The sequence below is a fragment of the Rhinoraja longicauda genome, chromosome 14 (assembly GCF_053455715.1).
Source record: "Rhinoraja longicauda isolate Sanriku21f chromosome 14, sRhiLon1.1, whole genome shotgun sequence".
Classification (NCBI taxonomy): Eukaryota; Metazoa; Chordata; class Chondrichthyes; order Rajiformes; family Arhynchobatidae; genus Rhinoraja; species Rhinoraja longicauda.
The window spans coordinates 24,391,348-24,417,237 of NC_135966.1; the positions used below are offsets into that span (position 1 = coordinate 24,391,348).

Here is a 25,890-nt window from a genome sequence, read left to right on the forward strand (position 1 = left end):
AATTACAGACCGATTAAAGCAAAATAACTGTCTTGGCTTCCTTTGCAATTTTGAAGCAGTCTTATTAGTTTATCCCCACTGTTATCTGACCTGGACTTTTCGTTGCTTTCAATGACTCTTGCATTAAAATTTTTAAATCTTGCCCAATTTCAAATCCTGAATATCGGCGATAAGAATTCTGATGGGTGAATGTGTTGAAACTTGAAAATTACAAAATTAGAATTTTACTATGTGAGCTTGCCCTGAACCCAATAATTGACTCCTATTTTATGCTCGTGTGTACTGTAATAATGGTCACGATAACATCCAGGCATCTCTGCAGGTGCGGGACTATTTTAGGTTTTTTCATCCTATCCTAACAGTGTAAAAGAAAGTAATCCTCAAACCTATTTGGAAGATGGAGTCAAAAGAGATTTTCTATAACAAAAACGCAAATGACTTACATTTATACAGACATCTACATTAAATTTGTTGTGTAGACTCTCAACTAATGTGTCACTATTTTAAAGGGTAGGAGCTTTATCTAGTTTTAAAACAGGATTGTTCCCATCAGTCAATAATTTCTGAATGTCAACACAAGTTTAAACATCCAAGCAGTGCAATGTCACTCCATGTAAATAGAGAAAACTGAAATTTTACTTGCGGCATTTTCAAAACTTGGGAATAAATCCGTGAAGCTACATTGTCCTTTAAAATACAAGCCCCTGGAAGCATTTATCTTAATAATAAACATTTGAGTGTGCCAGTTCACACTCGTTGTTTAAGTGTATGCTGTCATTAGTTAATCAGAAATCTGGTGGAATAGTTTCTCCCTTCCCTTTTTTCCCCTGTATTAACTGGGGTTAAAACATTCCATCTTCGTGCTGTCTCTTTCCTACCTGCACCAGCTGAAATTAGCAAGTTGGTGCCCCTCAACTTTATTTTTCACACTTTAAAATTTTTCTAACTTTCTTCTTCTGATCCTCTGCATGTTTTTCAGCTTTGTAAGAGCAGGGATTTTCAGCAAATGTCATTTGTCTTCTGTTCTTTGCACTCATCAAGTTCTGAGGGATATTTACACACTGGATAGATAGGTCCCAGAAGTACTGACATCAAACAACACTTCCAAGTGAGATGTTCATCGGAGATTATCCTGTTATAAATGGGGGGGCGGGGGGGGGGGGGGGGGGGAGGAAGCGGAGGGGGGGGGAGGAAGCGGGGGGAGGGGCAGGCAGGCAATGTCCCACCGGTGTACCAACAACAACTCCTCACGTATTTCACGGAGGAGACTAGTCCGGTGAATGCCAAAGTGGTGATTTCCACTTGATTAGCATGCAGCCAAAACATTTCACTGTACCTCTGTACACGTGACAATAAACTAAACTGAAATGAACTGATGAAAGATGAGTGTTTTGATTATCACATTTTGTCTATAAAGACAGAGGAAGAGGGGGATAAATCAGGGGCATGACATGTGTGGTTGGGGAAGTCTTTGGGGTCTGTGGCGTTTGTTGGTCAGAAGTTTATGAAAGCGGAGCAGGGTAGATCATGATCATAATTGGACATGAGGAGAGAGCTGTAAGGATAATGGATAAATAAAGGACTTGCTTGATGGGGAACCTTAGATGGACACTAAAATGCTGGAGTAACTGCTGGACAGGCAGCATCTTTGGAGAGAAGGAATGTGTGACGTCTCTGGTCAGAATCTTAAGCAAAACACAAAGTGTTGAAGTACCCAGTGGGTCAGACAGCATGGATGAATGGGATTGGCAGATAACATTTCAGGGCAGGACCTTTCTTCAAACCTTGGACCTTGTACTTAGTGCCTTGGACCAGTTCTCTACAGAGTTCCAAAACAAGCTTCATATGGGGATAAACTTAGTCAGAGGCACAAGAGTAACACTTGCCAAACAATGTCTAGTCAAATCTCTAGAGCATCACCAAGTTCACAAGTAGTAAGAGTTGTGATTTTTTTTTCTGAAAAGAAAATAAGTTTTCAATTGCATCAGCACACAAAAAGCAACTACATGCTATTGAATTGTTGGGCAACAGCACTTTGCTAACTGAGATATTTTCCAAAATGTTTCTGAATAAAGAAACGTTGACGGATACAGTGCAAAACAAAATGCAGAATGTTAGTCTTAAGCTATCCACAGCCTCAAACATTTGGTGTTCAGCTCTCGGGAAGAAAGAAGCAGTGCTGGGCATAGCCACCTGGGTTGCCTTGAGTTAAGGCAGCGTATCTTTTAAATGTCAGCACTGATTTCTGAAAATCTCTGATAAGTCATGACAGCCAAGATAAAGAAAGGAGCTTGTTAACTTTAATTGCCTTAAATCCACTGTGACCTAATTCCTTCAACAGGTTTGAATTCCAGTGTAACAAGTGACCTCTCACCCTACTCCCATGAATCATCCAACGCTCTACTTTGGACTGACTTTTCTGCTTTAAAATTATGAGCTCAATTTGTACTCAAATAACGTAAGCCATAAAGTGCCCAGTTTATAATTACAGTTTATGGTTAATAGCCTATTTCTAAACCAATGTAATCCAAAGCATGCTTGACATGTGGCTGTGTCACAACCTTAGTTGTCAGCAGCTAAGAATCTATTGAGTACTTACAGCACATGTCAACAGAAGCCTTTATAAGTGCACATGCTCAAGAACTAACGTAAAGCAAAAAGGACCAAATCTTGAGGCAATTCTAATACTGCAAAGAAAAAATCTTGTGAATTGGAAGTTAGAACCATCCATTTTGCCCCTCATGTCTGCTCCACTGTACAAATAATTGAGGCTTTCCTGCTCTAACCCCATGTCCCTTTATTTCTTTAATACCCAAAAGTTCGTTGATTTTTGTCTCGGATATATTTAACAACTGTTGGTTGCTGAATTCCAAGCACTCACTGGCCCACTGGGTGAAGAAATATCATCTCATTTCAGCCCTGAATAGCCAACCCTTTATTTTCAGACCATGACCCTTGGATCTATGAGCCTCAGACAGGGACATTGCAATCTCTGCTTTCGCTTTGTCAAGCTTTGCAAGAACATTGCATATTTTAATGAACACGACTCTCATTTTTCTTTGTTCGAGAGACCTGCTAAATTTCTTCTCATAGAGTAAACCCTCCCAACCCAGGAAGCAATTTGGTGAACCATTGTCGTATTTCCTCCTTTGCAAGTACAGTACATTCTTTTTTTCTGCAGGAAGTTCTGACCTGTGCACAGTATTCCAGGTGTGGTTTCACAAGGCTCTACATAATTTCTGTATTGCATGATGAGAGTAACATTATAGTTTCCTTCATAAAAATAGCATTGTTTTGATTTCTTAGCCTTTTTAATCTGCAATGTCTTCTTGACAATTTTCCATTTGATTGTGACAACGTTAATTAACTTTCCATTAATCATGTAGAAGTAATAATGTCAAAATATCGATGGAGCCTTCTAAATAAAGGGAATTTAAAGAAATTGCAGTAAAAGGAAACTGGGCTTAGTTTTCAATATCCTAGATAGGAATATGTGAGCAGATTAAAAGATTATCTGTTCCACTTAGCCACAATGTGATATATTCAAATCCGATTTGGACAAATTAGTAAAACTGCACATAGAAACATAGAAAAATAGAAAATAGGTGCAGGAGTAGGCCATTCAGCCCTTCGGGCCAGCACCACCATTCATTATGACTGTGGCTGATATTCCAAAATCACTACCCCGTTCCTGCTTTCTACCCCGTTCCTGCTCCCCATATCCCTTAATTTCATTAGCCCTAAGAACTATATCTAACTCTCTCTTGAATGTTAAGACACTGCATCGATACTGAAATGGTCTTTCAGTTTTGTGTTGTTAGCGTCTTTCATACTAATCAGATGTTGTGTAACAAATATTCTGAACAGTTTTGAAAAGAGTTGTGTGCATCTGTGCATGCAAGTGTGTGTGTTTTTTTAAAAACTTGTAGTCAGTCGGCTGTCAATGGAGATGGTGGAATCAACAAATTTTCAGATGGTTTGGAGTTCAGTGTGATTAACCATGTTCGTCTTCGCAATGTTATAGCTTGAGTGGTTCTATTTTAACACCATTTATTTACCAGGAGCCAACAGCTCAATGAATGTAGCAACACTTTCAATTAAACCTGTTACTGTCCTTGTCCTTGTTATTTGATTTTCTGGTCAGTAGGCCCCAGAAATTTAGTATGGGTTTTTATAGTTTCAATCCCTGAATAAAATGAATGATATGTTGAGTGATATTGGTGCTAATGAGTTTAATTGTGACTTGTTTTGTGTAATTCAGTGAGTCTTGTGTTGTTCCAGTTCAGAGGAAGCTGTGGTTATAAAGAATGTGAGTGTTTTATGTGGGTGCAGTTTTATTTATTGACAAAGAAAATATCCCCTGTTGATAGTTTTGACTTATTTATCTTAAGTTTGCTTTGGCCTCTGATCTAGCCATGAGGTATGATAAGCCCTTAAGGGAGAGGGGGAGGGGAGAAGGAAAGGGATACCGTGCTTTTGGGAGCTGGAAGTTGTGTGGGTTTGAAACACTGCAATAAAAATGTAATTGAAACATTTAATCATTGGCTGAGTTGCAAAATCTGGACTAGACTGGTAAGCAGCTAACTTTAGACATTATTACGCAAAAAAGTGCTAAGGATCATTTGTGGCAGGCAACAAAAACAAAAAATGGTAAATGAACATTGGATTAAAATAGCAACCAGGAAAGCATTGCTTGGTTTATTGTGGTGATGTACTAATTGGTACTAATGTTAGACCAGTTTAATAGTGGATATTAAATATAAAGTTAAGCAACTGTATAACCAAAAAAATCAGATTAAAACAGTCCTGTCTCATTACTTTGAGGTCAAGAGTCACGAGAGTTAAATTGTCAAATGCACTGGAACCGAAGCAATGAAGTTCTTACTTGCTGCAGCTTTACTGGCTCATTAAAGCAATAATGTAACAAACAAATAGGCCATAAATTAAACATTTAACAGGAGAAGGTAAACCCATCTCTAAGAGTGGTAATATGCTAGTGCGAAATTCAAAGCCAAAGCATTTAGATCACCTTTGGATGGATGAGCCAAGTGGATGAACCTCATCTGCATTGATCTGTCATTTTCACACCTTACCCTTCCATGTCTCTATTCTCCCTCTCCCCTGACCCTCAGTCTGAAGAAGGCTTTCATTCCGAAATGTCAACCCATTCCTTCTCTCCAGAGATGCTGCCTGTCCTGCTGAGTTACTCCATCATTTTGTGTCTATCTTCGATCGTTCTCAGCCTCCACAAGAGATCCCACCAGCACAAGTACTTGTAAATCACTTGTTTCATTCCATGGGATTTCAAGAAGAATAAGCATGTACGTGATGAATTGGCCATGGCGTTGAAGAATTCTGCTGCAGAATGAGTCCTGCACAAGGCAGAACAATTCAGTGCAACAACAATACTGGGTTCCTAAACACTAAGGCAAAAGAAATACCCAGTAGGATTCAGAACAAATGCAATGTGGTCATGTACTGTCTCATCAGTCCATTCCCAGAAATAAGCAAAGTACTGGAAGGCTTAGTTAATGCTGCTGTCATGTGGCACTTAAACACCAATAATCTGCTAACTAATGCACAGTCTAGATTCTACCAGGATCACTGGGCTCCAGACCTTAACGGAGCTGTTGCCCGAACATGAACAAAATAATTGAATTGGGGTGAGGTGAGAATGATTGCCTTTGACCACAAGAGGAAGTCAATGTAATCAGTAGCAGTTCGCTAACTCTGAGAGTCCGACACCACAAGAGCTCCAGGGATCACCATTGCCAAGAAACTTTATTTGGTGAACCACATAAATTCTCCTCTCCTCCGACGCTGGCAACCTCAACATCCTCATCCTACTTGACCTCAGCGCCGCCTTTGACACCATAAATCACTCCATTCTCCTCACCCGACTTGAAACCTCCCTTAACATCACCGGCACAGCCCTATCCTGGTTTAAATCTTACCTCTCTGACAGACACCAGTTCATCTCCATTAACAACTGTAAATCCCCCACCGCTCCCCTCCCCCAAGGTGTCCCCCAAGGCTCAGTCCTTGGCCCCCTCCTCTTCATCCTCTACCTGTTCCCCCTTGGTCAATTAATCCGCCGTCATGGTCTCAACTTCCACTGCTTCGCCGATGATATCCAGCTCCTCATCTCCACCAAGTCAATCTCCTCCACCACACACTCTACACTGACAAACTGCATTACTGAAATAAAATCTTGGCTTCAATCAAACTTCCTCAAACTCAATTGCAACAAATCTGAAATCATCATCATTGGTCCAAAAATGCTCACCAAATCCACCCAAAACTTCATCCTCAACATTGATGGTCTCCCAGTATCCACCTCACCTCACATCCGGAATCTTGGAATCATCCTTGATCAAACCCTCTCCTTCGACAAACACATCAAACACATCACAAAGACAGCCTTCTTCCACCTCAAAAACATTGCCCGTCTCCGTCCATCCCTCTCCTCCACAGCTGCAGAAACCCTCATCCACGCCTTCATCACCTCCCGTCTGGACTACTGCAACAGCCTCCTCTATGGCGCACCCTCAAAAATCATCAATAAACTTCAATACATTCAAAACTCCGCTGCCCGTCTACTCACACACACCTCGATCCGTGACCATATCACCCCCGTCCTTTATAAACTCCACTGGCTCCCCATCCCCCAGAGAATCCAGTACAAAATCCTCCTCATAACCTACAAAGCCCTCCATAACCTGGCCCCATCCTACCTGACCGACCTCCTCCACAGGCACACTCCCACCTGCACCCTCCGCTCTGCCGCTGCCAATCTCCTATCCCCCCACATCCGGACTAAACTCAGATCCTGGGGGGACAGGGCTTTCTCCATCGCTGCTCCCACCCTATGGAACTCACTACCCCAAACCGTTAGAGACTCCCCCACACTCACCACATTCAAAACATCGCTGAAGTCTCACCTGTTCAGCACTGCCTTCAACCACTGAAGGTCACCTCACCTACTGTTCATTTATTTATTTACTTATTTATCTATTTATTAATTTCCCTATGTTCTCAAAATCTCTGTAAAGCGTCTTTGAGTATATGAAAAGCGCTATATAAATAAAATGTATTATTATTATTATTATAAATATTGGCTGCAACAACAGTCCAGATGCTTAGTATCCGACAGGAAATGGCTTTCCTCCTGACTTTCTAAACTTTGATACTGTTTACAAAGTTCATTTTGGATTGAGATGAAATGTTCCCCAATTTGTCTGAATAGATGCAGCTTCAACAAACTAAGTACAAAACATAACGATACATTCCGCTTTATCGGTACACTGTCTTCTCACCTTAAACATTCACTTCTAACTAGGTTTTCATTGGGAAATATACAACAAACCCTTTGTAGATAGTCGGCCAGGAGTTCTGTATCTTATAGAATTTTGGAAACATTTACACGAAAACCAGAAGTGCTTTGTGGCCACACTTTGTAGGGCCATTAAAATGTAAAACCATAGGAAATAGGAGGAAGAGTCGGCCTTACCTCAAACTTAAGATAGACGTAAAAAGCTGGAGTAACTCAACGGGACAGGCAGCATCTTTGGAGAGAAGGAATGGGTGACGTTTCAGAAGGGTCAAGACCCAAAATGTCACCCATTCCTTCTCTCCAGAGATGCTGCCTGTCCCGCTGAGTTACTCCTGCTTTTTATGTCTGTCTTCAGTTTAAACCAGCATCTGCAGTTCCTTCTTACACCTTACCTCAAACTTGCTCCGTTCATTAATCAGGTCAGGGCTCGTTTGATTAATGTGCTCAACTTCATTTTTTTGCCGAACTTGTTATAATGTCCTCATGTTCTGAATGGATTCAAATAATCTGCAATATAGATCATTTTGCATATATCTTTAATTCTTCAAAATGACTTGAGAGTTCAATGTTAAATTTGTCCTCCCAAATTTGGTGTGTGTTGAGAGTTCATTTACTGTAAATATTATTCTGTTCCTTTTGTAATAGTCACAAATCTGTCATTGATGAGTTTGTGGTAAAATAAATTAAAGGTTTTGAAGTATGAGTACTGCACAAGAAGCTTGTCAGTGTAGCATTTAAGCAGTTATTCCTTCTGTGAATACGCATCAATGAATTAAATACAGTAAACTCGTGTTTTAATGGACCTCTTTATAACGGAGGTATTTATTCACAAAATGCTGGAGTAACTCAGCAGGCCAGGCAGCATCTCGGGAGAGAAGGAAAGGGTGACGTTTCTGGTCGAGACCCTTCTTCAGACGGATTTTGGTTATAGTGAATCGAATCTGATGTGGACCGAGTTCATTGTTAAACGGAATGACCACTAGGTTGATGGAGCGAATGATGTTTTTGAACCATTTTAGCTTACTTTAGTTTAGAGATTTGCATGAAAACATCAAGTCCGTGCCGACAAGCGATCACCTGTACATTGGCACTGTAAGGTAGCAACTCTACCACGGCATATTGTGCCATCCCAAGGCAGTTTGTGTTTTTACTGTTTATCGTGTAGTGTATGTTTATTGGTTGTTTTCCAATAATACTGTATATATTAATCCCCTTATTTGGTTACAGCAGGCAATCAATAATAACAGACACCATCTCCTCCTGTGTGGTCCATTATAGGGAAGGTTTACTGTAGTTAAAAAATAAACATTCTGTCCTTCTGTTGATTTCTTCTAACCATGTGTGGACTGTTATCCCCTGATCACCTCATCCCTCTTTGTTATTTCAACTGCTTCTTCAGGGACAACACTTTTGCTCCACTTTAAAAAATATTTCATAAGTTCATAAGTTCATAAGTGATAGGAGAAGAATTAGGCCATTTGGTCATCAAGTCTGCTCCACTATTCAATCATGGCTGATCTATCTTTCTCCCTTAACCCCATTCTCCTGCCTTCTCCCCATAACCCCTGACACCCGTACTAATCAAGAATCTATTTATCTTTGCCTTAAAAATATCCATTGACTTGGCATCCACAGCCTGCTGTGGCAAGGAATTTCACAGTTTCACCACCATCTGACTAAAGAAATTCCTCCTCATGTCCTTCCTAAAGGAACGTCCTTTAATTCTGAGGCTATGACCACTGGTCCTAGACTCACCCACTAGTGGAAATATCCTCTCCACATCCACTCTATCCTTTGGCAACTCTCTGTTCCAGGATCTCCTGTCTCTTTTGGCGTTTGGGGTTGAGACCCTTCTTCAGACCCTTCTCGACCTGAAACGTCACCCATTCCTTCTCTCCAGAGATGCTGCCTGTCCCGCTGAGTTACTCCAGCATTTTGTGTCTACCTTCGATTTGAACCAGCATCTGCAGTTCATTCCTACTTCTAAATCTTGTTGGTTTAATCTCAGTTGTAGCAGCAGTTGCAACTCGCTGCAGTTGTTTAAACTTGGTCATACAATGTCTGCTATGGGATAATTGAACAGATTGCTTTTCTTTCTTCAGTGGTGGAGCAGCTGATCCCAGAACTGAAACTCTTACTGAAGCTACTGGACCATGAATACCTGAGTGCCACCACCAGAGAGAAGACAATGACAGTGAGCAACATGCTACAACGGCTCCAGCCAGCCTCTGGTCAGTGACATGAATAAAGAGCTTTTACTCCCACTCCTATTCACTGAATCCCAACCAGTCACAGTCATGTTTCAAGTATGTTTTGTGAAATATTGAGTTTCGTGCCTATGTGTATTTACTAAGCTTAGTGGCTCAGCCTCTCAACTTACCATTTTGTTTCCTCCTCTCCCTGGTAAATAGCAGATGGGGTGGGGACATGATCTACAACTCACCACAGTCACCATCCATGTCCCTGCATCATTGGCTAACTGCAAGCATGCTTGATGGGAGATTGGTGAAAATCTCAGCTTCTTGATATAGGGCACTTTTATAATATAAAACTCTTAATCTAAATTGTTAAACTACTTCAGATGCATTGATCTTGCAAAAGGTGTAATACTAGTATAGTTAGGGATGCTTGACTGAGGTTGGGCATGAATGATGTTGAGGGATGGTATAAGGAAGTTCTGGTACAACAGCAATTGGTCTCATAGAAACATAGAAAATAGGTGCAGGAGTAGGCCATTCGGCCCTTCGAGCCTACACTGCCATTCAATATGATCATGGCTGATCATCCAGCTCAGTAACCTGTACCTGCCTTCTCTCCATACCCCCTGATCCCTTTAGCCACAAGGGCCACATCTAACTCCCTCTTAAATATGGCCAATGAACTGGCCTCAACTACCTTCTGTGGCAGAGAATTCCACAGACTCACCACTCTTTGTGTGAAGAAATGTTTTCTCATCTCGGTCCTAAAAGACTTCCCCCTTATCCTTAAGCTGTGACCCCTAGTTCTGGACTTCCCCAACATCGGGAACAATCTTCCCGCATCTAGCCTCTCCATCCCCTTAAGAATTTTATATGTTTCTATAAGATCCCCTCTCAGTCTTCTAAATTCCAGCGAGTATAAGCCTAGTCTATCCAGTCTTTCTTCATATAAAAGTCCTGCCATCCCAGGGATCAATCTGGTGAACCTTCTCTGTACTCCCTCTAAGGTTTTTATATGTTTCTACCCCCAAACTCCGAATCCTCAGATGGGAATTGAACTTGCTTTTCAACCTTCAAGGGGGATTTCCTCGCTTCTTTAGAAGCATTTCAAGGGAAATTAGGTCCCCTACCCCAGAGAACAGACATGGTTGATCATACTTAGGACATCTATTTACTCTGGGCTGGGACTCCATTACTTGTCTTCTTTCCACTGGGCTGACCCACCACTACCCACCAAACAACGCCTCCTCCTCAAATGTCGTTAGCCTGCCAGCCCTAACTGGTTCTCCACTGGCCAAGTTTGTACCATCAGTCTCCATGCCATCACCACAGTTTCTAGTCCTCGAAAGGACACAAAGTGCTGGAATACCTCAGCAGGCCAGGCAGCATCTCTGGAGAACTGAACCCATAAAGCCATGTATCCATGTTCTCCAGAGATGCTGCTTGACCTGCCGAATTATTCCAGCACTTTGTGCGAGTCTAAAGAAAGATCTCAACCCAAAACTTCATCAATCCCATGTTCTCCAGACTCGAGTCCTCCTGTGAAAGAGCCACATCTCCCCAGATCTATAAAACTGAATGCTCTTCCACAGGTAAGAATCTCACCACCAGCTCTCGGTGTCCGTGGTTCGAGCACGCCGCCTTTGCTCCGAACACCATCTTTTCCTTTGGTCAGTTGCTGTGCATGAAGGAAAAATGACTTAGCATCTTCTACAGCCCTGGACTCTAGGGTCACTGCTGTAGTTTGCAATGGAAGACCCACAAATAAGATGGTGCACTTCATGAGTGATGGTGCCACCACTTAAAATATTTGACCCAGATATTTTCAGACATAATGTGTAGGAAGGAGCTGCAGAGGTTGGTTTACACCAAATGTAGATCCTACTTTGAAGATTCTCAGGCTATGCCTACTTTAAAGAAGTTCTCCATGTCCTCCATGATAGAGTTCTGCAACACCATCTCTTGCTGCTCCCCTTTGTGATTCTTCCTGCTCCTTGGCTCTGTCATCCTTGCTGGCCTTGATTTGGTCTTTTCTTACCTTTCATTCTTTTGTTTTTTGTCCCTCCTCATACCTCCAGTTTCTCTCTCCCCTGACTCTCAATCTAAAGAAGGGTCTCAACCCAATATGTCACCTATTCCTTTTCTGCAGAGATGCTGCCTGACCCAGAGTTACTCCAGCATTTTGTGTCTATTTTCAGACATATCCCTTTTACAAAATGGAATGCTATTTAAATGTGAATATCTCTAATTTATATTTATCCATTTGTTGCCAAACCTGTCAACAAGTTCTGTGGTCAATCAAGATTGCCTGATGGTAAGTAACATGGTCACTCAGCAATTCTACTAATTCTGGCCTTGCCTATTCCCACACGATCAAACATAGCTATCAGCATGTTTCCTTTCATCATTTGCAGATAGGCAAAAAGCGCAAACAGTTGCTTCATTTCTTTGAAGTAATTAGAGTGGATTTTTTGCTGCCTAACAATTTCCAGTAACACGGAGCCAAATGGTTTAGTGTCTTTGAAGTTTCACAGCCCAGCTGTGATTTGATAACATGGGTGCTCCTTTAGGGCTATTAGGAATCCTGAAAGTGTGCTGCATTTAACTCGTCACTCTGAAGTGTTTTGGGGTATGTTTCATCACTCTGCTGGTTTGCAATAAACGCATTGGCACGTGAAATTTAATAATGCACAACAAAAAGCACATAGAAATTCCACAGTAGTTCCACCTAACTGTAAAGCGAGCAGTGTAGTTCTTTTTTATTTTAGCTTGTCAATCTGCGTACAATGACAATAAAGATATATTGTATATTGTATTGTATTGTATTGTAGTTATTTGCAAAGAACAGTTTGATCTTTGTGGCAATACAGTAATGTGTGTCACTTTGCATATCAGCAACTTGGGTGATAAATTCAGTACGGTATATGAACCACATAGGAACATCAAGTGTGATTTATTTTTTGCATGTTGCTATTAGTACACTGAAAAGGTCACAATGCAACATTTAATCTGAGATCGCAACAATTTCTGACTTCCAAATCCTCATAGGGAGAAGTTTTCAAAGCTTTGGGTTTTCCAAAGTTACAAGAAACAAGCGTTACGTTTTCCATTAACTGTAACAGTTTTCCTGGTGTTGCTTGTCACTGGCTAGAACCTGGATTCTTTGGGGATTCTGTTAATGCTAATTTAATCAAAAGCAGTATGAACACTGAAGAGATGTTAGTATTGAGGAGCTGCTATTCCAAGCCCAGAGGAAAAGTCCAATGGGCTGAAAGTAAAGAGGTGAAGATTAAGACAAAATATACAATTAGGATCACAACTTTAAATCACAACTTAATTGCTTCAATCCTTTTCTGTCCCGGTGTTTCACCAGTTTTAATTATTTTCACTAGGAATTTAGGGTATTTTACGTGGCAGATGCTTCAATGACAAATGTCTCTCTAAATGAGGAAGTTAAGCAGTAGCTGGTTGTATTTTGACTTACCAGTGAATAAATAATGGAGTGATGATTATTCTTGGTTTTAACTCAGAGACTAACACAGTTCAACCCATTCTTAATCAGTGCAAAAAGCACAAGTGTTTGAGAGTAAAGTGTCTAAATGTTAATGTGCACCCCTTTTGTTACAATTAGATTTTGCTTTGTCTCTTTACTTAGTTTCTGAGAAGAGCTACCTGTACATGAATACTTCAGACTGTCGGAATGGCACAAGTTTTGTGGAATCCTTGTTTGAGGAGTTTGGTACGTAATGAAATAATTTTGCTTTAACGTTAAAACAATGTCATGTTAAGGGTCGTTGTGTTTTTTCAAACCATGAGGGCCCAGGTTGTCTTTTTAACAGCAGCATATCTGCCAGTACTCACTGTAATTGTAAAATTAATATTAACATGCCTGGTGAAATGTGTTAGAAAGGATGATGTTGCTAATGTATCCTGCGGGTGCAGTTAAATTCCTGCATCTTTTGAAGAATCTCACATTAATCTATACTGCTATGTATTATTACAACTGTTAACAAATTGAAAATGTTAAATATTGTTGAATGGGGTGTCATTGTGTTCCTAGAATCTTCAAGCCCCAGATTTAAGCCATTAGTCCAGTGTGTACCCGCCGATCCATGTACAATAATCTATACAGTCCCATTGCCTGCTCTCCCTGTACACCTACAAATTATTTTCCCGCAGGTGGCTAACCTGGCTTGTATAAAGGGGGACAATGTAATTGCTGCTGAACTGCTGCTTTGGCCCTTAAAAGTACAAAGATTCATGTATTGTGGGCACTTTCTTGATGATCTTTAATGCGCTGTTCTTCTAAAGACAAAAAAAAATGCTAGAGCTGGACATTGCAACGATAAATTAGAATGTTGGGGGAACTCATTGTGTCAAGCAGTAACTGTAGAGGCAAAAAGGTTTTAGTCAACATTTTTGGTCAAGACCCTACATTAGAACCAAGAGGAAAGATTGCTAGGTATAATAGTTTAGGAAGGTAAACATACAGATTGGACGGAGATGAGTGGAACAAAATGGGGAGGGGATGATGGGCAGATGGAGTCAAGTGGGAGATGGAAAAGGTCACATCTACTGCCAAGTATGCTTCGATTATCTGGAAGGCAATGAATGGACTAAGGAACAAAGAACATAAAAATATTACATCCCAGGAACAGGCACTTTGCCCCTCTCACCTGAGAGCAATACCCTCTCGTATTTGACATTTCCATTTCCTGAGAAAAAGGTGCTGACTGTCCACCCTATTAATGCCTCTAATCATTTTATAAACTTCTATCAGGCCTCCCCTCAGCTTCTGACAGTCCAGAGAAAATGATCCAAGTTTGTCCATTGCCAGACTGAGATCACGCGCAAACTGGTGAAATAGCACTTCATTTTCCTCTTGGGTAGCTTATAACCCAACCATATGAACATTGAATTCTCCAAATTCAAGTGACACTCCCTTAATCCGCCATCCTCCCTCCCTTTCCTCTATCCCTCCCCCACTGTGATGTGCACACATATCCCCTATATCTCCAAGCACCCCGGTCACCTTGCAGTTTTTCCTCACCTCCGTATGCTCATCCCCATCCCTGAGCCCCATATTTCTCTTTTATCCACCATCTTCTCCCTCCCCCATCCCCTTTCACCCACATCCCTCCTGTGTACCTCCTCCTCCTCCTTCTCCTCTTTCCTAACCTAACACCTTGTTAACCCATTTCACCTCTAACTTTATCACTTACTCCACTCATTCTTCTAATCCCCACCCTCCACATTCGTTCTGACATGGGTGACGAGAACAGTAAAACCGAGGAATCCATGACCTAGCAAATATAATTCCTAATAAACAGCTGAATTAATGTAACTGGCAAAATTCTAACCCAACCTCATTTTAGCAAAGCATTGTATATAAAATCTATGATGGCCATCATAATTGAAAAGATGAAAAACAAAAGCAAGTTCCCAGTGGTTTGCTCAGAGAGACAATCTCAGATCACTGTGACAACAAAGAGTTAAATCTTTATGTCTACTGTTTAATTAATGGTGGAATTGTCCATTGCAGAACAGACTCAATGGACCGAATGGCCTAACTCTGCTCCTGTGTCTTGTGGTCTGATTATTTACATTTCAGAAAAATAGCTTTTTGGTATTAAATAACCATTTACTTCATTGAAACAAGTGTGTGTTTCAATACCCTGGTTTGCTTGCAATGTATTGCAGCCCAGGAGACTATAAAGAGACCTCTGAGTATCATTCATTGCATTATAGGTTTTCGTTGACATTGTACATGTTTGCAGTTATTTCAAATTGAACACTTATATTTTCCATTCGAGTTCCATTAAGAATACTTCAGCTAATGTGGACTAGGGGGAATGATAAGATCTTATGTGAACAAATTCCATTCATCAACTGGAACAACAGAAGACAAATTCAATATAACTCGAGGCATTGATTGAATGACATTAACACTGTGAAAACAATCTCAAGAACAGCTCCCGTCTTGAAATGGGAAAAAAAAATGGTTGATAACTAGAGACTCCAGTAAAAATGTAAATATAATTGAGGGAATCTTAGAATTGGAGATTCCACAGATTACTAAGAAAATAAGGTTCATACAAAACAAAATAGATTGTGGCTCATGATAATGAAATCAGAAAAAAATGGGCAGATTATTATTATGCTATAATTATATTTTTTAAACTCCTCGACAGATTGCAATCTAGAGGTTAAATGTTTATTGCTAGCCAACCCTCAAAATCTTGCTATCATTCATTTACAAACTGGTCACTGGTGTTAATACCTGAAAAGCCAAACTTGAAACAGATTTATGAATTGTGATGCAGGATTAACCAGCAGCTATTGGTTCCAATGCGGTTAGCATGCTAATGTAGATGTGCCTGCTAATTAGTACAATGTAGATTGTAACTAGCACTAAATGCACTGTTAACTCATTGTATGCTTCAGCATGCTGTAGATGTCCCCTTGTTAATGGCTTGCACTACATAAAGCTGGTTTGCTCTGCATAAAGGAAAGGTCGGAAGGCTGGGATAGGTTCTGCAGTTCACTCGAACATTCATTCTGATATGACAAAGGCCATAAAGACATAAGGCCATTAGAGATTGGGGTCCACAATATTCAATTCTGAGGTAGAAAATTTGATGTCAGAGATGTTGCAAGTGAGGTATGTCATTTATCCAGACTAATTTCTGGGAACGACGATAAGATCCCTCTTTATCACTCATTATTCCTTTTATCCTTTATCTGTGCACTCTAAATGGCTTGCTTACGTAGAAATATAGAAAAATAGATGCAGAAGTAGGCCATTCGGCCCTTCGAGCCAGCACAGCCATTCAATATGATCATGGCTGATCATCTAAAATCAGTACCCCGTTTCTGCTTTTTCCTTGATTCCTTTAACCCCAAGAGCTTACATTCATCTATAGTCTTCTTTGACTGGATAGCACTCAAACAAAAGCTTTTCAGTACCTCGATACACATGACAATAATAAACTAAACTAAACTATTCACTCATGGGATGCACACCTTACTGACAATCCCAGCATTTGGTATCCATCAGTACTTTCTTCTGAATCAGAAGGATCAACCACACTGATAGATCTGGCACTAAGCGGAACGCAGGTGAAAGGATGGAGGAAGGATGGCTGGTTTACTTCTTGGAAGGAACCAAATGGGGTTTTCCAGCAATCCTTAATCTGTATGGTTGTCATTACTGAGATTTGATTCTGTAACTTCCAGATTTATCTATCTACTTGAAATTCCCCAGAGGCGACTGGGGGATTCAAGTTCCTGCCTCAGAATCAATGAGCCACAACTCTGAATGCAAATCAAATAGCTCAGCCAATACATACCATGAACAGGACTTCACAAAGCAAATGACAAGTGGCAGGGAATGCAATAAACTTTGCTTGCTCTTCCTTCTTGACCTAGCAGCAGTCTTTAACATGGTAGCCCATTCATACTCTCCAATGCCTTTCCACCATAGTCTTGTTGGGCAGGACTACATTCCATTCTTATCTGTAGATCTGAAGATGGAGAGCTACCAGCAATAATTTATCTTCTCAATCTTGCTCCAGTATGCACATGGAGTCATTCTTATCTCCTGTCCTATTCTTGGTCACATCAACCAATGACATATCAGGTTGCAGATGTACACTAACTACATTCAGCTCTATCTCACAACACCTCACTTGCCCCTTCCACTTTACCTGATCTTTACATAGCATAATCAACACCCAGTATTGGATGAGCAGTGAATTCACCAACTAAATATTGAGAAGGCCAATGGCATTAGGTCCATAACTTCTGTTCCCAAGCACCTGATACCCTGTCCCGGATGTTCTCCGATGCTGAAACAGCTTGTTCCAATCTTTTCTAACATGTTTGGCCTGAACAAGACATTCTGACCACAAATCCACACCCAGCTGGGCTGCTGATGTCTATTTCTATAATAATCCCCCAACCCTACTCCAGCCTGCTGCTCTTGTCATTTTCTTTGGCTTTGTTGGCTTTATGCTTAACTAAGTCCAATGCCAGTTCAACTAGTCCAATCTGTAATCTTTCTTAAATAAGATGATCTAAAACGGTGCAGTTCTTGTGCTCTCTCACACAAAGTTCTGCATGCCAGAACTTGTGTTTGCTGACTTCCTTTGGTTTCTGGTCTGCTAGCATGTGGATTGTAAAATTCTTATTGATTTCAGATGTCTCCACAACCTCACCCCTCATTTGCACTGTAACATCACAGGCTGTAAAATAAAAGCCTTGAGATACTCAGACATTTTCAGTTCTGGCCCTTTGTATGCCTTGCCTACGCACATTGAGCAACAGAAATGTTTCACTTCATCAACATTGCACTATTTGTGGAAATTGTCCTGCTGCACATCTTTTGCAGGAGCCCAATGATGAAGGCCAAGGAAATGTGATGCTCCAAGAGTTCAGCAGAATGCCAAATAAATCTGCATCAGTTTAAAACTACTGCAATGGTCCTTAACCATGCCAGCAGCATAAATCTCACTGGTCAGAAAAACTACGACATAAATTTGATATTTGATAGGCTAAAAAAGAAAGAGAAACAGCAGTGTAAAATTATCCACGCCAGAAGCAAACGTTTGTTCTCTTCTTGACCTTTAATCCAGACCTATATATATATTTTTTAAACGTTACAGTAGCAAACAGTTGGTTTAAATCTACCTGTCAGAATTTTCTTTCCAACTCTGTTTGCTTTAAAGAAGTTCAAGTTTCCACAGTAGGGATCAATTTCAGGATTTCGTGCTTTGCGTACTCTTGCCTCCGATGTCTGCTCTTTGTCCTTGGCTTCCTTGAATTTCACATGAAAAGCAGAGGTGAATGGTGTGGAAGTACGAACCAAGCTTCAAAGAAGCTGGTTTGTGCTCGCGCTGATTACTGTAATGCCAGTACCTTGTCTCAGCCACGTTCAAACATCTGGCTTCTGGGATTCCATGTGATGGGGATTGTTGGGAGTGTTGTCATTTCAAATATCATTATTCATTCATTCATATTATTAACGAGACTTCTACATGTAACTCAGAACATTGTCCATGTTGAGCTGGAAAGTAGGCGTGTTCAGTAGACTACTCGGGGCTCATGAAAGAAGATGTTATTCAAGGTGAAGTATTTGCAATTGGTATTTTAATGGCTTCAAATTCCTTGGGACTATTCTTTAAAAAAATGCTATCTAGCTTTCAGCATAGTTTGACTGAAATTTCTCCAGAATCCAATTTAAATGAGATTGGAGGTTTTGCGTGTATTTGTATGTGTGTGTGTGCCATATCCCTTTATTCCTCTAAGATCTAGAAATATATATCAACCTCATTTTTTAATGCAGTGACTAAGTCTTCACAGCTTTTTGGAATAGTGTATTCCAAAGATTCAATGCCATTGAGTGGTGATTTCTCTGCATTTCAAAACTAAATGGTCTACCCATTATTTAAGATGATGATCCTCTAGTTCTGGACTGCTCAGTCAGGAAAACACTCTTCGCATATCTACCCTGTCAAACCCTCTAAGAATTGAGCTTGTCCCAGTGAGGCCACAGATCATTCTTCTAAACTGTAAAGAATAACAGCCTAGTCTGCTCAATCTCTCCTCATATGATAGAACATCCAGAACGTACAGCAAAGGAACAGCTCTTCAACCCACAATGTCTATGCCAAATTAAACTGAACCTTTCTGCTGCACAAGATCCATATCCATCCTTTCCCTGCAAATCCATGTGCCGATCTAAAAGCCTCTGAAACACCATTATCATATTTGCTTCCACCACCAACCCTGACGGAACATTAGAGACATCTGCCACACTCTGTGTAAAAGAAAATATTTGTCCTGCACATCTCCTGTGAACTTTGCTCTTCTCATCTTAAAGTTATACACTCTAGTATTTGACTTTTCCGCCCTGGCAAAAAAATGTTCCGACTGCCTACCCTACAAATATCTTGCAATTGTATACATTTATATCAGGTCTGCCCTCAGTCTCCGGCGCTCAAATGAACATAGCATCCAAGAAGCCGTTCTGGTGAGTCTTCACTGCACTCCCTTTATAGTAAATGTATTTCTTTTTGGGAAGGAGACAGCAGGTGTGGTCTTGCCAAGGCCCTGTATAATGGTAGTACATTCAGCCTTATTCCTTTTACTACAATACTGCACCCATTGTTATGCACAGTAAGAGACCAGGGTCAATATCTTGATTGGGCCTCTTCACACAATCATTACGGCTGATCATTCAGACAATATCAGGTCACTGTTCCAGAAACACACTTCACCGTCCTGATGAGAACATTAAATTACAGTACTCAATGGAATCCAGTCTTTCACCTACTCTCTTGCATCATGGAGTCCAGTCAACAAACTGCATAGAAGAATCTCCCAGATATCTGCACCAAAATTATCGTGATTAATGTCGTGGTTTTGCCTTTCTCAAAAATAAACAGTTCAGCTTTCCCTCTGGTGTACTATTAAGACAAACTGCACATTACTCTGAGTTATATCCCATTGATACTGCACATGGGACCACATACAGAGAAGAAAATGTAGGCAAGGAAGTCATAAAGCACTACAGAAAAGGATGCTTGTCACCATCAGTGAATGAATGTTCCAAAGGGAACAGAGAATTTAATAAAATTGGAGGATGTGAAATTTATTACAACTTTTCAGCAGCACCAATGCTGGGGAATTAGCAGCCCGGCTAATTTTTGCCAATTACCTCCTTTGGTAACACGTGCTTTATCAAGTATATTCAAATAACACTGTTAAATAAAATAATTTCATATAAGGACATGGGTTTCAGGTGAGAGGGATTAGATTTCATAGGAGTCTGAGGGGTAACATTTTTACACAAAGGTTGGCGGGTGTATGGAACGAGCTGCCAGAGGATGGAGTTGAGGCAGGTACTATCGCAACGTTTAAGACACATTTATCCATCCTAACCCATGGATAGGATAGGTTTCGAGGGATTGGGCCAAACACAGGTAGGTGAGACTAATGTAGATGGGTCATGTTGATCAGTGTGGGCAAGTTGGGCTGAAGGGCCTGTTTCCACCCTGTTTGGCTCTATGACACTATCTATAGTGTAATTTAAAATATTGATGTATGAATCTTGTTCTTGTGATTGCAGATTGTGAACTACGTGACCTTAAGGACATGCAGGAAGAGTGCAAGGATGTGAATCGTATCGAGTTGCCACTACCAGAAACACCCCGTTCCAAATCAGTGAGTCTTGGGCATCCGAGCATTTCTTTTCTTTTACAGAAATCCTTCTTACACAGTCCCTCGGTATTGGGGATGATTTACAATCCAGTTTTATGGGTTCAGATAAGGCAACCATGAGAACCACAGACTCATTTCCACAGTTGGGGCAGAGGATGACTGAGGTGACAAGCAAAGGGGGTATTTGTGAGGTGTTGTGTTCCCTTTGTAATCTGTGCAGAAACTATTATTTTAATTATGTCAAACCATACCAGTTAATATTTCCAGTTCAACTATGGGAATTTACATTTTATCAACAGTGGTTTTTGTTCATTAAAATGTGTAAAATATCTGCTGATCATAGTTATTTTCTGTAAGCAGCAAAAAGTTAGGCACCAGGTGATTGAATGTTGAAGAACTTGCAATCTGATTTGCCCCCTCCCCCCACCCCCAGTTAGCTCTCTTTCCTAAGAATCCTGTAAACATATCAACCACAAAACATACCCTTAAACAGCTGAGAACTCAAAAAGAAATGTAGATCTGTAAAACTATGCTGACTATTTGTCCAAAGGATGATGTAATAAGTTGAATGACTTTTGTGGTACATGTTATTTATTTGGTTTAGGTTTAGGTCTATTATTATCAAGTATACCGAGATACAATGAAAAGCTTTGTTTAGCTTGCCATCTAAGTAGAACAGCTAATACTAAACATAAATACAACCCCATGTCAAATTCAGGTACAATAGATAGAGCAAAGGGCAAGATACAAAGTGTAGAATATGGTTCTCGGCATCTTAGCGCATCAGTTTCATACACAGAGTCTATTGCCCACAATAGGGTGGAGGTGAATTGGACAGCACCCAAGCTTTTGGAAGGACTATTTAGAAGCCTGATAATAGAGGGGAAGAAGCTGTTCCTGAGTCTGGTCGTGTGTGCTTTCAAACTTCTGTACCTTCTGCTTGACAGGTGCAAGAAGAAGGAATGATCAGAGTGGGACAAGTCTATGATTATGTTGACTGATTTTAGACAATAGACAATAGACAATAGACAATAGGTGCAGGAGTAGGCCATTCAGCCCTTCGAGCCAGCACCGCCATTCAATGCGATCATGGCTGATCACTCTCAATCAGTACCCCGTTCCTGCCTTCTCCCCATACCCCCTCACTCCGCTATCCTTAAGAGCTCTATCCAGCTCACTCTTGAAAGCATCCAACGAACTGGCCTCCACTGCAGAGAATTCCACACCTTCACCACTCTCTGACTGAAAAAGTTCTTCCTCATCTCCGTTCTAAATGGCCTACCCCTTATTCTTAAACTGTGGCCCCTTGTTCTGGACTCCCCCAACATTGGGAACATGTTTCCTGCCTCTAATGTGTCCAATCCCCTAATTATCTTATATGTTTCAATAAGATCCCCCCTCATCCTTCTAAATTCCAGTGTATACAAGCCTAATTGCTCCAGCCTTTCAACATACGACAGTCCCGCCATTCCGGGAATCAACCTAGTGAACCTACGCTGCACGCCCTCAATAGAGGAAGTATGAAGTGTAGATGGAGTCAATGGTAGGAGGTCTGATGAGTGTGATGGACCGGGCTACACTCACAGCTCTGCAATTTCCTGCAGTCGGGCAGAGCTATTCCCAAACCAAGTTGCGATGCAATCTGACAGTATGCTTTCTTTGGTGCATCTGTAGAAGTTTGCAAGAATCATTGGAGACATGCTGAATTTCCTCAATCTCCTAAAGGAAGTAGAGGTGTTGGCGTGCCTTCTTGGCACTCGCATCAATGCGGTTGGTCCATGACAGATTGTTGGCAATATTAGTGCCAAGCAACTTGAAGCTCTCAATCATTTTGACATCTGCACCATTGATAGGGGCATGTACTCCACCATGCTTCTTGAAGTCGATAACTTGCTCCTGCATCCTGCTGACATCGAGAGAAAGGTTACTGTCTTGATACCATGTTATTAAGTTCTCTTCTTCCTGCTTCTCGTTAATGTTTCTGATCGGCCTACCACAGTGGTGTCGAACGCAAACTTGTAGATGGAGTTAGAACCAAATTTGTCCATATATTCATGAGTGGATAGGGAGTAAAGGACTGAGAACAAATCTGGTTCTTATATCTTTTTTGCTTTAGGGAACTTGGTGTATTGAAATTCAATGAATGAAATCTTAATGTCTAATGCATGTTTCTTTCATATTCAGGGACTACCTGATACGCCACCCCCTCTCCCCACAACACCCCCTCCTGAGGGGTATTACGAAGAAGCTGTACCTTTGAGCCCAGGGAAAGCTCCAGAGTACATCACCTCTCGCAGTACGTGTCTTGGCTTTGTGAGAAGAACATGTTTTACAATTTAAAGTTTAAGTAATTAAGCTATTTGCTGTTTTACTAGGCAACTTAGATGGTTGGCTAGTGATATAAGTCTGATGAACCAGACAGGGTGGGATTAAAATTGCAGGGTATATATAAAATTGTTAGCCTGTTTTTATTTTCTTGGTGAAGTACTTTATATTTGCTTGATAATGCAGTCACACTGATAGATGAGCAGGTTTGAGATAAGCACATTCCACGCAGTGGTCTAATATTTTGTGAATCCTTACCCATGCCACCACCATCAGTGCATGTAACCAAAAACCAAAGAACTGCAGATGCTGGAAATTTGAAAGAAAAACAGATGGTGGAAATATTCAGTTAGTCAGGCAGCATCTGAAAGTAACAGAGCTAATGTTTCAAGTTAATGATCCTTCATCATCTATATACTAAAACTCTTGTTTGTTTGTTTGTTTGTTTGTTTGTTCCTGAACTACAGTCAAAACAGTACACGGTAGTGTGACAATTTTAGGCCCACCTTACTCACCGTCGTCCCTTTGGTGCTAACGGAAGAAGTTTCTGAAATTGGTGTTATATTTTTTAAGTTATTCACATTTTAAAGTTTAAATCTATCTCCTAGGGAGGGAGGGAGGGGGGAGGGGGGAGGGAGGGAATGGGGGTGATGGGAGGAGGCATGGAGGGAGGATGGGAGGAGGGGGAGGAGGGATGGAGGGGGGTTGAGGGGATGGAGTGGGGGGGAGAGGAAGGGGAGGGGAGGGGGAGACGGAGGAGGGGGAGGAGGGGGTGAAAGGGAGGGAGTGGAGGGGAAGAGGGGAGGGGTGAGTGGGGGAGGATAGGTTGCTGCACCAATGCAGGAGAGGTTTGGGCCCACTTGGTCTAGTAAGTCCTAAATTTTAGGGGAATGATTCAAACAAATGATCATAACCAAAAGTCAGGAGAAGTGAATTTACCTTTAAATTAATCAACATTAATTGGTCTTAAGATAACCCAATCTGTTCAGTAGTCCGACCAGATGTTATTTTGTAAAGTCAGTTATTAATTTGCCCCGCTTCAGTTGTATATTGTATTATTTATTTTTAGACAAGATAAAAGAGCTTGTAATGTCCTGTATCACATGGGTGGGTCTGGAAGCACCCCAGAAGAATTATTGGTATTTGGGCCACAGTCATTTCTCCTTTATGTATTTCATTCATATCATGTCATGTCATATTTTGTTATGAACAGAAGTAGGCTATGCAGCCCATTCAATCCATGTCAGCTTATTCCAAACATCCCCCCCCCCCCCCCCCCCCCCACCCCCCACTAACTGCCATGGAATTTATTTGCCCCGATTCTGCTATCGCTCCTCTGCACCTTGGATGATTAACAGTAGATATTTAACCCAAACACTCACTAACCCATTGGGATGCGAAAGGAAACAGGAATACCTGGGATAAAACCAGGTATTCTCGGAGAACGTGCAGCCTCCTCACAGGCAGCACCAGACATAGATAGCTGAAGCTGAGCAGCACCAACTGCTCTGCCACAAGCCGTGAAAATGGACTGTGTCAGTTTAATCTGAAAATCCAAATTTAGGGTTCAAATTTCTTGTAGAATGAGCATTGTAATCCCTGCATTAGTGCTACTGCCCACAAAGAGAAGATCTTAAAGACCTACACGTTCATGGATTGCAGTGCCTTCTGATTGGTGTGATTTCACACAAGGGTAACTGCTACACTGTCATGGAGCTGACAATTTCAAGATTTCAGTGGAGAAAATGTGAGTTAATTGTAGAGCTCAGTAATATGATCAGGCTACCTTGATTTATTCTTACCGCTGCATCAAACTTGACTATGGAAAATTGAGTCTGGCTCCACTTTGCTGTCAGTTTCTGAAATTTGACAGAATCTCTCTGCACAGATGGTAAACTACTAACCAATGATCCGGGTGTCTGCTCAAAATGGCCATTTGACCAGTGGAAAATGAACACATTGAAAAAAAACTGAGTGTATTGATATTGCCTGCAAAGAAATATATTCCAGAAAGCTTTAATATGATATTTGAGGTATTTGGGCCAATTAATTGAATAATAAATATGATGGCTTAAAAATGTATGTCTTTCAACATATTGTTAAATGTTGCAGCTTATTTTAACCAGTTTTCCATTATGTTAAAGAGTAAATGTAATACTGCTTCAAGCTGTTTCAGAAAATAACTATCTGCATCATAGTATTTGTTAAGGACAGTTAACTCTACAATGATATCCTTCCCGTATATGTTGAGGCTTTGTGTTTTGTTCTTTCTTGACAATATTGGACTGAACAGCTAACTCAGGCTGGAATTCAGAGATATTGAATTTAGATAATTTATGTGCCCTTCATCTCAAATACCATATCTTCAAGCTTGCTAGCTTAATGACTATGAAAATACCTGGATACACTTGTTATAAATAAACCAGAGCAAATCAGTGACTAAGTCATGGTTTAATTTATTTATTATTGTGATCACGTTTTATGTTTGAAATGCTTCATCTACTTTTTTTAAAGGAATGGGTCTGGAAATAACACAAAAGCATCATGGTATTGTGTTATTTGACTGAGTTCAAGTCAGAGAACAAAGCATTAGAATTTTAATTCATGTAGCTCATAGAGGGTAGGAATAAAAATTGCAGCCTCTTACCTTGTTTTAGAAATGCCTTGCTTATTCTCAAGAGAATTATTTTGCTATGTCGGCATATTCCATCTGCAAATTCTCATATCTTTCTAATACTATTTTTGGGGGGAACTGCTTATACTGTGTTTGTTTAATCAATAGGAATCCCAGAAATATTTACATTATTTTACAAA

At 40.7% G+C, this 25,890-nt stretch overlaps 1 protein-coding gene across 2 annotated transcripts in view; it reads left to right on the plus strand.

Annotated features, from left to right (window-relative positions):
* The window catches only part of afap1l1a (actin filament associated protein 1-like 1a), a 154,869-nt gene that overhangs the window by 62,418 nt on the left and 66,561 nt on the right, over window positions 1-25,890 (plus strand). For both annotated transcript variants that reach the window (XM_078411118.1, XM_078411117.1), the window contains exons 2-5: window positions 9,436-9,564; window positions 13,187-13,270; window positions 20,660-20,754; window positions 22,936-23,047. In XM_078411118.1, coding sequence (XP_078267244.1) covers window positions 9,436-9,564; window positions 13,187-13,270; window positions 20,660-20,754; window positions 22,936-23,047 — 420 coding nt within the window. The remainder of the gene's footprint in view (window positions 1-9,435; window positions 9,565-13,186; window positions 13,271-20,659; window positions 20,755-22,935; window positions 23,048-25,890) is intronic.